Here is an 11165-nt window from a genome sequence, read left to right as displayed (position 1 = left end):
GAGAGAGAGAGGCAGAGAGGCAGGCAGAGCGGCAGAGAGGCAAAGAGAGAGGCAGAGAGAGAGAGAGGCAGAGAGGCAGAGAGGCAGAGAGGCAGAGAGAGAGGCAGAGAGGCAGAGAGAGAGGCAGAGAGGCAGGCAGAGAGTCAGAGAGTCAGAGAGAGAGGCAGAGAGAGAGGCAGAGAGGCAGAGAGAGAGGCAGAGAGAGAGGCAGAGAGGCAGAGGCAGAGGCAGAGGCAGAGTGAGTTCCAGGACAGCCGGGGCTATACAGAGAACCCCTGTCTCAACAAACAAACAACCCTCCTCCAAACCACCAACAAAAGAAATTTGTCTTCTGACTTCCATGCTTGTACCGTGGATACACGCTTGTGCTTCCCCTCCCTCCCTTTTCTCTCACACAGAGTAAATAAAAATATAAAAATCATAAGTAGTGCTAAGTACAAAATGACATAATTGGAAAGATTTGTGGCACACACAGAAAGTGAATGTTTTATCTTGCTAATCAACATAAAGAATCACCTCCCCATTGGATACTCACATCTTACTTTTCTGTTGCTATGGTAAAATACCCCAATAGTAGCAATTTAAAAAAAGGAGGGGGGTTATTTTGTCTTCCAGTTTGAGGTGTAGTAGATTGCGGGGAGGGAAGGCAAGACAGCAGTGGGGACTTGAAACAGCTGGTCAGGTTGTCCCCAAAGTTGGATAGTAGAGAGAGATAGATATTTGTGCTGGGGTAGCCTTCTTTTTGTGGAGTCTAGAATTCAAGTCCAGGGAATGATGCTACTCCTAGGTTTGGGTCTTTTCTTCTTAGCTAACCTCATCAACATAATCCTTCACTGGTGTGCTGATGTTTTGTCTCCTTGGTGATTCCAAGATCATTTGAAGTTGACTGTTAACATAACCTCCACCTGTCAATAAAATTGAAATGATTAGTACACGGGCCAGATGTATACAAGAATATCATTCACAGAATCAAAGAATATAATGTTACTTTGCCAGGGATTGGGAAAAGGAATTATGGAAAGCTACTTACTAGTATCCATGAATTTTCAGTGAAGCAAGATAAAGAAGCTGCGGAGATCGCTGATCCAGTACAGCATTGTCCCTGCAGTCAACAACAGCATTCTAGACCTTAAAATTCTTATGAAGATAGAGTTTATGTTAAGTAGTTCTGCTTTAAGTATGTATGTATCACTTGGCTTCAAACTTGAGATACTCCTGCCTTACTTCTTTAAAATGATATTATAGGCATATACTATTATACCTGGTTTTGGTGTTTGTGTGTTCATGAGTTCTTGTGTGTGTGTGTGTGTGTGTGTGTGTGTGTGTGTGTGTGTGTGTGTGTGTGTATTTATTTATGTGTATGTGTGTGTGAGTGTGAAGGTTAAATTGTAGTTAAAAAGTTATGTATAACCACTTACTAAATGCTAGTACTTGCTAATTAATGTTTATAATAATTAAAAGTCATTTTGTTTTTTGATAGACTTTTGTGTTTTGGAATTTTGTTTTTTATTCCTGCTGATATAGTCTTCTCACTCCCTTTAAGATAACTTCCATTAAATTTTGAGATGTCTAGATTTTCTTGTGGCTTATGAAAGTAAAGGACTGCCATACTTCTTTTCCTGGGTTGGGGGGAATAAGACAAAATAAGTTACTGACAATTACAGATTATTACCATAGTTTTAAAACTTGAATTTAAAGAGAATTAAGATGAATCTTTATTTCTGAGGATATTTCTGAGAATCCTTACAGCTATTTTTAGCTGCTTGCAAGCTGCTCTGTCTTTGCTAATTGAGGGGGAAGGCTGAGTTTGGTTTTTCTTTTGTGTTGTTCTCAGCACATGCAGATGACAATCCAGGCTCTCCAGGATGAGCTGCGGATTCAGAGGGACTTGAATCAGCTGTTTCAGCAAGATAGCAGCAGTAGGACTGGAGAGCCTTGCGTGGCAGAGCTCACAGAGGAGAACTTCCAGAGGCTGCATGCTGAGCACGAGAGGCAAGCCAAGGAGCTGTTTCTTTTGAGGAAGACCCTGGAGGAAATGGAGCTGAGGATTGAGACTCAGAAGCAAACCCTAAATGCTCGGGATGAGTCCATCAAGAAGCTTCTGGAGATGCTACAGAGCAAAGGACTTTCTGCCAAAGCTACAGAGGAAGACCATGAGAGAACGAGACGGCTGGCAGAGGCAGAGATGCACGTCCACCACCTAGAGAGTCTTTTGGAGCAGAAGGAGAAAGAGAATAATATGTTGAGAGAGGTGAGTGACTACCTTTTCAGTTCCTGATTGTCTTTTTTCCCTTACTAATCAGAATCTTGCCCTAGATAAATTTATGTGCTCTGCTGTGCTGCTGGATAGGAATTTTGTCTCTTGTGTTTCAGCACTTCAGTGATTTCCTTTTTGATTTTTTGTCTTGAACAGAATGACATCACCTGGCATATGTTACTCAATAACATCCTCACCCCTGTCACCCTGCATGTGATTCTTAGGGGTTCCTGAGTTTCTGAGGGGATGTAGGGGATGTTTCAGTTTGTTACTTGCTTCTCTTTGTTCGTAGAGACAGAACAGCAAAACCAGAGTCAGGGGAACAGCTAACTGGTCCTCAATTAAAAAACACTGGTAAAAGCCTGTAACCAGTCACCTCCACTCACCTATGCCTGCAAAGCTCAAGCAGTAATGGATGTGTCCTCTGGTTTCCCTGGAAACGGTTGCCTTGTTGTGAAAGATATGTGTTAAAAATCATGGAGTGTAGCCAGAAGGAGTTATGTAGATACACATGATTTTATATGAAAGACTCAAACTGGCCTGTGTGATTAGACCTCACTTTCTGTGGCAATGACATTTTAAGAAAGCATTAAGGAAGAATTCATCTTACCTTGAGCTAATTTAGAAGCTGTAATACAATATGTCTGATTTCTTCGGGTTTCTATTGCAATTATAAAGCACTATGACCGAAAGCAACTTGGGGAGAAAAAGGTTTATTTTACTTACAGTTTAACCACAGTCCATCACTGAGGAAAGCCAGCCCTCAAGTGCATGAACTCATCCCGGGCAGGTACCTGGAGACAGGAGCTGATGCAGAGGCCATGCAGGGGTGCTACTTACTTTCCTGTTCCCCATGGCTTGTTCAGCCTGCTTTCTTATATATCATTAGACCAACTTCCCAGGGCTGGCGTCACCCACAGTGGGCTAGGTTTTCTCCCATTCTCCATTCTGTCACTAGTTAAGCAAATATACTATAGACTTGCCCACAGGCCAGTCTGGAGCTGTGTTGGATTTTCTTAATTGAGCTTCCCTCTTCCAAAATGACTCTAGACTGTATCAAGTTGACATAAAACTAGCCAGTACTTCTGATTAGATATAAAATTCTTTTTAGCTTCCCTGTGATTATAGGGATACGCCACTATAACCAGCCAACTTTCACATTTTGATGGGGGGAGTGGGGATCCTTGAACTATTAGGATGAGTCTGAATATTCCCTTTTTAACATGATTTGGGAAAAGAAAGTTAAAAACAAACAAACATATTCAACTGAGCATGATAGACCATGGCTTTAATCCTAGCACTTGGGAGGAAGAGGCAGGCAAATATCAGTGAATTGTAAACCAGCTTGGTCCACATAATGAGAGACTGTCTCAAATAAACACATGAAAACACCCAAGAAACTAACACCAACACAAAGCTATGAAGCTGTTGAGTGTGGTGGTACATGCTTTTAATCCCTGCATTTGGGAGGCGGAGGCAAAGGCAGAGGCAGAGGAGGCAGAGGAGGCAGAGGAGGCAGAGGCTCAGTGAGTCAGAGGCCAGTCTGGTTGACAGAGTGAGTTGCATGATAGTCAAGGCTACACAGAGAAACCCTATTTTTTTTTTTTAAACTGTGCAGCACCTCAAAAGTAAAAATTCCAGACATATATTGAAACAAATATAAACTTGGTGATGTCTTTTTTTCCAATTATAATTTCCTGCTTTAGGAATACAATGTTTTTGCTGCTTCTGAACACTTCAACCTGTCCTAGTAGTTTAGGAACTAATAAATGCCAAATAGCTAAAGGAATTGGGAAGTTACAATTTATTTATTTATGAACAATTAGGAGCATAATGAGCTCAAAAATACTGAAAAACCCTCTGGGAGTTTTAGACTGTTTTTTTTTTCTTTTTTTTTTAAAAGTAAGTCATATAAATACTTTGTATATGATATAAGAAAATATATTTCCCTGTGAGTGTACCACCAAACAGTTCAAGGCTGCCATTTGTAGCATATTGTCTTATAAGAAATATAATCATGCGGGCTGGTGAGATGGCTCAGTGGGTAAGAGCACCCGACTGCTCTTCTGAAGGTCCAGAGTTCAAATCCCAGCAACCACATGGTGGCTCATAACCATCCGTAACAAGATCTGATGCCCTCTTCTGGAGTATCTGAAGACAGCTACAGTGTACTTACATATAATAAATAAATAAATCTTTAAAAAAAAAAAAAAAAAAAAGAAATATAATCATGCTACTTAAAATTACTTGAAGGCAAGTGGGCACAGTGGCTTTGGAAATACTTCTTTTTCTTCCTTCAAGACTTAGCTTACATCAGTTCTGCACTGGCGGTCAGTGTGTAGTGTTGCATGCACATGCAATAGCAGCGACCATGTACATTTGGTAGCAGTGGTCACGTGAGTAGGAGGTATCCAAAGCTTTTCCTTTTTGAGACGGACACTTACTCAGGAGCTCTGGCTATCCTTGGACTCCCTACACCCCCGAGGATGCTAGATAAAATTAATAACTCTTCGCCTCCAGACCAAATAAATGCTTAATAAAACAAGAACTGAATGCTAGTTTTATAGTCTGGCTGAAGAAAGTAATAGTCCAGTAAATGTATATTTACTAGAAAGCATTCTTCTTACTAGTCACATACTGAAGTAGGAGGAGGTAAAGATGATTGTGCTAATGATATTTAAGAGCATTCTTGAAGTTTTATCTAATTAATTTGATAAGATAAGGGAAGAGAATAAATAATGTCATTGATGGAAAAGATGGTACTCAGATTTCATTATTGCAGAAACTAATATGCAAATGTCATTTCCTCCTAACTTATCAATTTAATGCATCTATACTGGGAATTTTCTGGTAACCCTAGGGGGACTTGTGTAGGTAGATCAGAACACATATATTTTTAATCCACTGGTGGTTTGTATCTGTAAAACTAGCACCTGGGAGACAGTGACAGAGAATTTAAAGTTCAAGGCCAACTTGATCAAAGAAAACATAATAGAATCTAGAAATAATGCAGTGTTAAGTATATGACCAATATTTTGAGATAATGCCCATCATTTCAAAAATACCTAGTTACGTAAAATTAAATTCTAGATGAATTGAAGAACTATTTAAAAAGAGACATTAGGCCGGGCGTGGTGGCACACGCCTTTAATCCCAGGACTTGGGAGGCAGAGGCAGGCGGATTTCTGAGTTCAAGGCCAGCCTGGTCTACAAAGTGAGTTTCAGGACAGCAGGGCTATACAGAGAAACCCTGTCTCGAAAAACAAAACAAAACAAAACAAAACAAAAAAAAGAGACATTAGAAGAAAACATAAGCAAAAAACTTTAAAATATAGTCTTTGGCATGGAAGACTCATTGGTATAGCAAGAACATTAATAAATTAAACATATCTATTAGAGGTTGTAATTAACAAAGGTAAAGTGGTAACCCCGGGCAGATTTTAACATGTACCTTGACCTTATCTGTAGACTAGTTTCTAAAGCAGTATGATGCCCCGAGGTGCCTGCTCCTACATTTTTTTTCTCATTCATCCCCTTACTCAACAGTTCCTTATTAAGCCTCTAGTATGTATTGATCTTGTGACAATAGATTAACATTTTCACAGTCTGTGTCCTTCTAAGACTCCCAGATTTGAGCTGGAGAGTTGGCTCTGCAGTTAAGAGCTTCCTGTACTCTCACTTTATACATACAAGTGGTATGCCTTACAATCAATCACTGGTTTCTTAGACTTAGTAAATAGCATAATAGTAAAATAACATGTGTGATATTACTCATTACAATATTCTGATTCACTTATGAACATAATTCTGTATACCCCATATTAAAATTAATATTTGATTATTATATTTTGTGTCAAGGTTTTATTATGGTTGGAGCTTGGGTTTTCTGTTGGTCATGGGATTGTTTCATTACTGTGCTGTTCCACCTTCCGTTTGATAGATGAGTGAGGACATCTGTTGGATGAGCAGTAAATTGCATGCCATGTTTGCTTAGTGATTTGGACTTGGACACTTGGAGTTGTAACAAACTTTCCAAGTGATTGCTGTACAGCAAACTTGGAGAAATAAACTATGAATCTCAGTGTCTTGGTAAAGGATATTGAAGTTGGCTCTGGAATTTTAAGAAACTCTTTATTCCTGTGTGTACAAAACATTGCAACTCAATAATATATTTCATACCTCTATTTCTCTGTTTAAAATGTTGACAAATGTTTGCCTTTTTTTGCGGGGGTGGGCTTTTTTGTTTTGTTTTGCTTTTTGGGTTGGGTGTATTGTCTTATCTTTTTTTGTTTTTGAGGTGAGGTCTGGCTATTTAGCTCAGACTGGCCTAGGACTTTCTGTGTAGGTTAGGCTAGCCTTCAACTTATTGAGATCTACCTACCCCTGCCTCCCTAGTGTAGGAATTAAAAGTTTTATCCAGTTATACCAGGCTACACTTTTTTGTAATGAATTCCATTACATTCTATTTGGCTGTTTTGTTTATTTGTTTGTTTGTTTAGTTTCCTATGACATTTTAATCTGAATCTTGTTAGTACAGCTTTTCATGTGTTAGGGTTTATGTGTTTGAGATTAAAAGTACTAATATTTGTATAGATTCTAGCCTATGAATTCTGAATTTTGGCTAGTATATTAGAGAAGTGTCTGAGTTTTCTTGGCAGTGAGAAGTTATAAGAGAAAAAAGCAATAGAGATATATAGAGAAATAGATAGTGGACTAGGGATATACCTTAGATGATTTAATCTCAACACTGCATAAATCAGTGGGAAGTGTAGGCAGGAGGGTCAGGAATTAAAAGGTCAGTTGGGTCTACATAGGGAACTCAATACCAGCCTGGTTTGTATGAGGTCCTGTCTCAAAGAGAAAAATAACAGACAGTGAATAGAAGGAATTGGAATAAAAAAGAATTCCAGTATTAGTATGTTTGGCATTTTGAAGTGATTTTGGAAATTGAGGACTGTTAATTATGTTGTTTATTCAGATATTTTCTCCTACTCTGTTTTTAGTATGTCATTTTCTTATTTCCATTTTGTCAAGAAGATAGTTTCCTCATTACAGTATAGCTGCTACAGATGGCAAAGGGCTATAGACCCACACTGCTCATCATTGAGTGAGAGAAGGTACCAAACAAGTAATGAGTTGCCTTTTTATCCCCCCCTTCATTTCCGTCTCTTCTGTGAATACAGTACTCTATTCTAGAACTTACATGGAGGATTGACTTTGTCAGGGGACTTCAAACATTTGACCTAAGAGCAACCAGGGCTGAAACTTGACATTTGAAAAAAGAGAAACTTCAGACTTTTTTTAAAAATTCAATTTTAAAAATTACTTTATTCACTTTACATTCCAATATTAGCACCCCCTCCCAGTACCTCCTCAAACAGATTTCTCCATTCCCCCATCCCCTTCTTCTCTGAGAAGGAGCACCCCCTAGGTATCACCTCCCCTCTTGGCACATCAAGAACTAGGTAGATCCTCTCCAACTGAGGCCAGACAAGGCAGCCCAGTTAGAGGAATAGGATTCACAGATTCACCAACAGAATCTGCTCCAGTTGTTGGGGGTCCTGCATGAAGACCAAGATACACTTCTGCTACATTTGTGTGGGGAGGGGTGGTGGTGCCTAGGTGCAGCCCATGCTTACTCTTTGGTTGGTGGTTCAGTTCTGGGAGTCCCCAAGGGTCCAGATTAGTTGACTCAGTTGGTCTTCCTGTGGAGTCCCTGTCCTCTCCAGGTCCCTCAATCCTTCCCCCAACTCTTCCACAGGACTCCTGGAGCTCCGTTTAATCTTTGGCTATGGGTCTCTGCATCTCTTTTCACTGGCTGCTGGGTGGAGACTTGGAGAGGACAGTTATGCTAGGCTCCTGCCTGCAAACACAATAGAGTATAATTAATAGTGTCAGGGATTGGTTCTTGCCCATGGGATGGGTCTCAATTTGGTCCAGTGATGAGTTGGCCATTCCCTCTGTCTCTGCTCTACCTTTGTCCCTGCACAACTTGAAGGCAGGATACAGTTTGTGTCAAAGATTTTGTGGGTGGGTTGCTGTCCTTATCCCTCCACTAGGAGTCCTGCCTGACTAGGCTATTTCAGGGTTCATATCCCCTACTTCTAGGAGTCTCAGGTAGAGTACCCCCTATATACCCTGGGACCTTTCCTCTCCTCCCATCTCAGGTCTCTGGCATATCCTAGAGGTGCTCCCCCACCAGCTTCTGGCTATTATAAATAAGGCTGCTATGAACATAGTGGAGCAAGTTGGAAAATTATCTTATTACAAGTTGGAAAATTTTCTGGGTATATGCCCAGGAGAGGTATTGCTGGATTTTTGGTAGTACTATGTCCAATTTTCTGAGGAACCACCAGACTGATTTCCAGAGTGGTTGTACCAGCTTGCAGTCTTACCAACAATGGAGGAGTGTTTCTCTTTCTCCACATCATTGCCAGCATCTGCTGTCACCTGAGTTTTTGAACTTAGCCATTCTGACTGGTGTGAGGTGGAATCGTAGGGTCATTTTGATTTGCATTTCCCTGATGACTAAGGATGTTGAACATTTCTTTGGTGCTTCTTGGTCATTCAAGTTTCCTCAGTTGAGAATTCTCTTTTTAGCTCTGTTCTCCATTTTTAATTAGGGTTATTTGGTTTTCTGGAGTCGTAACTTCTTGAGTTCTTTGTATATATTGGATATTAGCCCTCTATCAGATGTAGGATTGGTAAAGATCTTTTCCCAATCTGCTGGTTGCTGTTTTGTCCTATTAACAAGTGTCTTTGCTTTATAGAAGCTTTGGGATTTTATGAGGTCCCATTTATCTATAGTTGATTTTAGAACATACGCCATTGGTTTTGTGTTCAGAAAAATTTCCCCTGTGCACAAGTGTTCAAGGCTTTTCCCCACTTTCTCTTCTATTAGATTCAGTGTATTTGGTTTTATGTGGAGGTCTTTGATCCACTTGGACTTGAGCTTTGTACAGGGAGATAGATAAGAATGGATCGATTTGCATTCTTCTACATATTGACCGACAGTTAAACCAGCACCATTTGTTGAAAATGCTGTCTTTTTTCCACTGGGTGGTTTTAGCTTCACTTGTTTTGTTAGAGTCACACCAAGATACTTTATATTGTTTGTGTCTATCGTGAAAGGTATTGTTTCCCTAATTTCTTTCTCAGCCCATTTATCCTTTGAGTAGAGGAATTCTACTGATTAGTTTAAGTTAATTTTATATCCAGCTACTTCACTGAAGTTGTTTATCAGGTTTATGAGTTCTCTGGTGGAATTTTTGGGATTACTTAAGTATAGTATCATATCATCTGCAAATAGTGATATTTTGACTTCTTCCTTTCCAATTTTTATCCCTTTGACCTCCTTTTGTTGTCTGATTGCTTTAGCTAGAACTTCAGGTACTATATTGAATAGATAGGGAGAGAGTGGGCAGCCTTGTCTAGTGGAATTAGTCCTGGGTATATGCCCAGGAGAGGTATTGTTGATTAAAAATTAGTCCTGATTTTAATGGAATTGCTTCAACTTTCTCTCCATTTAGTTTGATATTGGCCACTTGTTTGCTGTATATTGCTTTTACTATGTTTAGATATGGGCCTTGAATTCCTGATCTTTCCAAGACTTTTGCCATGAAAGAGTGTTGAATTTTGTCAAATGCTTTTTCAGCATCTAATGAAGTGATCATGTGGTCTTTTTATTTGAGTATGTTTATGTAGTGGATTATTTTGATGGATTTCCATATATTGAACCATCCCTGCATCCCTGGGATGAAGCCTACTTGGTCATAATTTGTGATCATTTTGATGTGTTCTTGGATTCGGTTTGTGAAAATTTTATTGAGTATTTTTCCATTGATATACATAAAGGAAATTGGTGTGAAGTTCTCTTTCTTTTTTGGATCTTTGTATGGTTTTAATATCAGTATAACCATGGCTTCATAGAACAAAGTGGGTAGTGTTCCTTCTGTTTCTAGTTTGTGGAATAGTTTGGAGAGTATTGGTACTAGATCTTCTTTGATGGTCTGATAGAATTCTGCACTAAATCCATCTGGTTGGGAGAATTCTAATGACTGCTTCTATTTCTTTAGGGGTTATGGGACTTTTTAGGTGGTTTATTTGATCCTGACTTAACTTTGGTATTTGGTATCTGTTTAGAAAATTGTCCATTTCATCCAGATTTTCTGGTTTTGTTGAGTATAGGCTTTTGTAGTAGGATCTGATTATTTTTTAAATTTCCTCAGTTTCTGTTGTTATATCTCCCTTTTCATTTCTGATTTTGTTAATTTGGATACTGTCTCTGTGCCCTCTGGCTAGTTTGCCTAAGGGTTTATCAATCTTAATGATTTTCTCAAAGAACCAGCTCCTGGTTTTGTTGATTTTTTTGTATATCTCTTTTTGTTTCTGCTTGGTTGATTTCAGCCCTGAGTTTGATTATTTCTTGTCTTCCACACCTCTTCGGTGTGTTTGCTTCTTGTTCTAGAGCTTTCAGGTGTGCTGTTAAGCTGCTAGTCTATGTTCTCTCCAGTTTCCTTTTGGAGGCACTCAGAGCCGTGAGTTTTCTTCTTAGGATTGCTTTCATTGTGTCCCATAAGCTTGGGTATGTTGTGCCTTCATTTTCATTAAATTCTAAAATGTCTTTAATTTCTTTCTTTATTTCTTCCTTAACCAAGTTATCATTGAGTGGGGCATTGTTCAGCTTCCACGTGTATGTGCGCTTTCTGTTGTTTTTGTTATTATTGAAAACCAGTCTTAGCAAAATCCAACACCCCTTCATGATAAAAGTCTTAGAAAGATTGGGAATTCAAGGCCCATACCTAAACATGATAAAGGCAATTTACAGCAAACCAGTAGCCAACATCAAAGTAAATGGTGAGAAACTCGAAGCAATCCCACTAAAATCTGGGACTAGGCAAGGCTGCCC

The 11165-nt window shown here is 39.3% G+C and overlaps 1 protein-coding gene across 12 annotated transcripts in view; it reads left to right on the top strand.

Moving 5' to 3' along the window:
• Positions 1–11165, top strand: part of Erc1 (ELKS/RAB6-interacting/CAST family member 1) — a 295346-nt gene that overhangs the window by 56918 nt on the left and 227263 nt on the right. For all 12 annotated transcript variants that reach the window (XR_003843179.1, XR_003843178.1, XM_029534691.1 and 9 more), the window contains one exon: positions 1835–2251. Coding sequence is in view for 10 of the 12 variants with exons in the window: in XM_029534691.1 (XP_029390551.1) it covers positions 1835–2251 (417 nt within the window). In the remaining 2 variants the exon portion in view is untranslated. The remainder of the gene's footprint in view (positions 1–1834; positions 2252–11165) is intronic.

Source organism: Mus pahari, chromosome 2 (assembly GCF_900095145.1).
Source record: "Mus pahari chromosome 2, PAHARI_EIJ_v1.1, whole genome shotgun sequence".
NCBI classification, from domain to species: Eukaryota; Metazoa; Chordata; class Mammalia; order Rodentia; family Muridae; genus Mus; species Mus pahari.
Note: the sequence above shows the minus strand (reverse complement) of the source record. Positions and strands in the feature narration are given on the sequence as shown.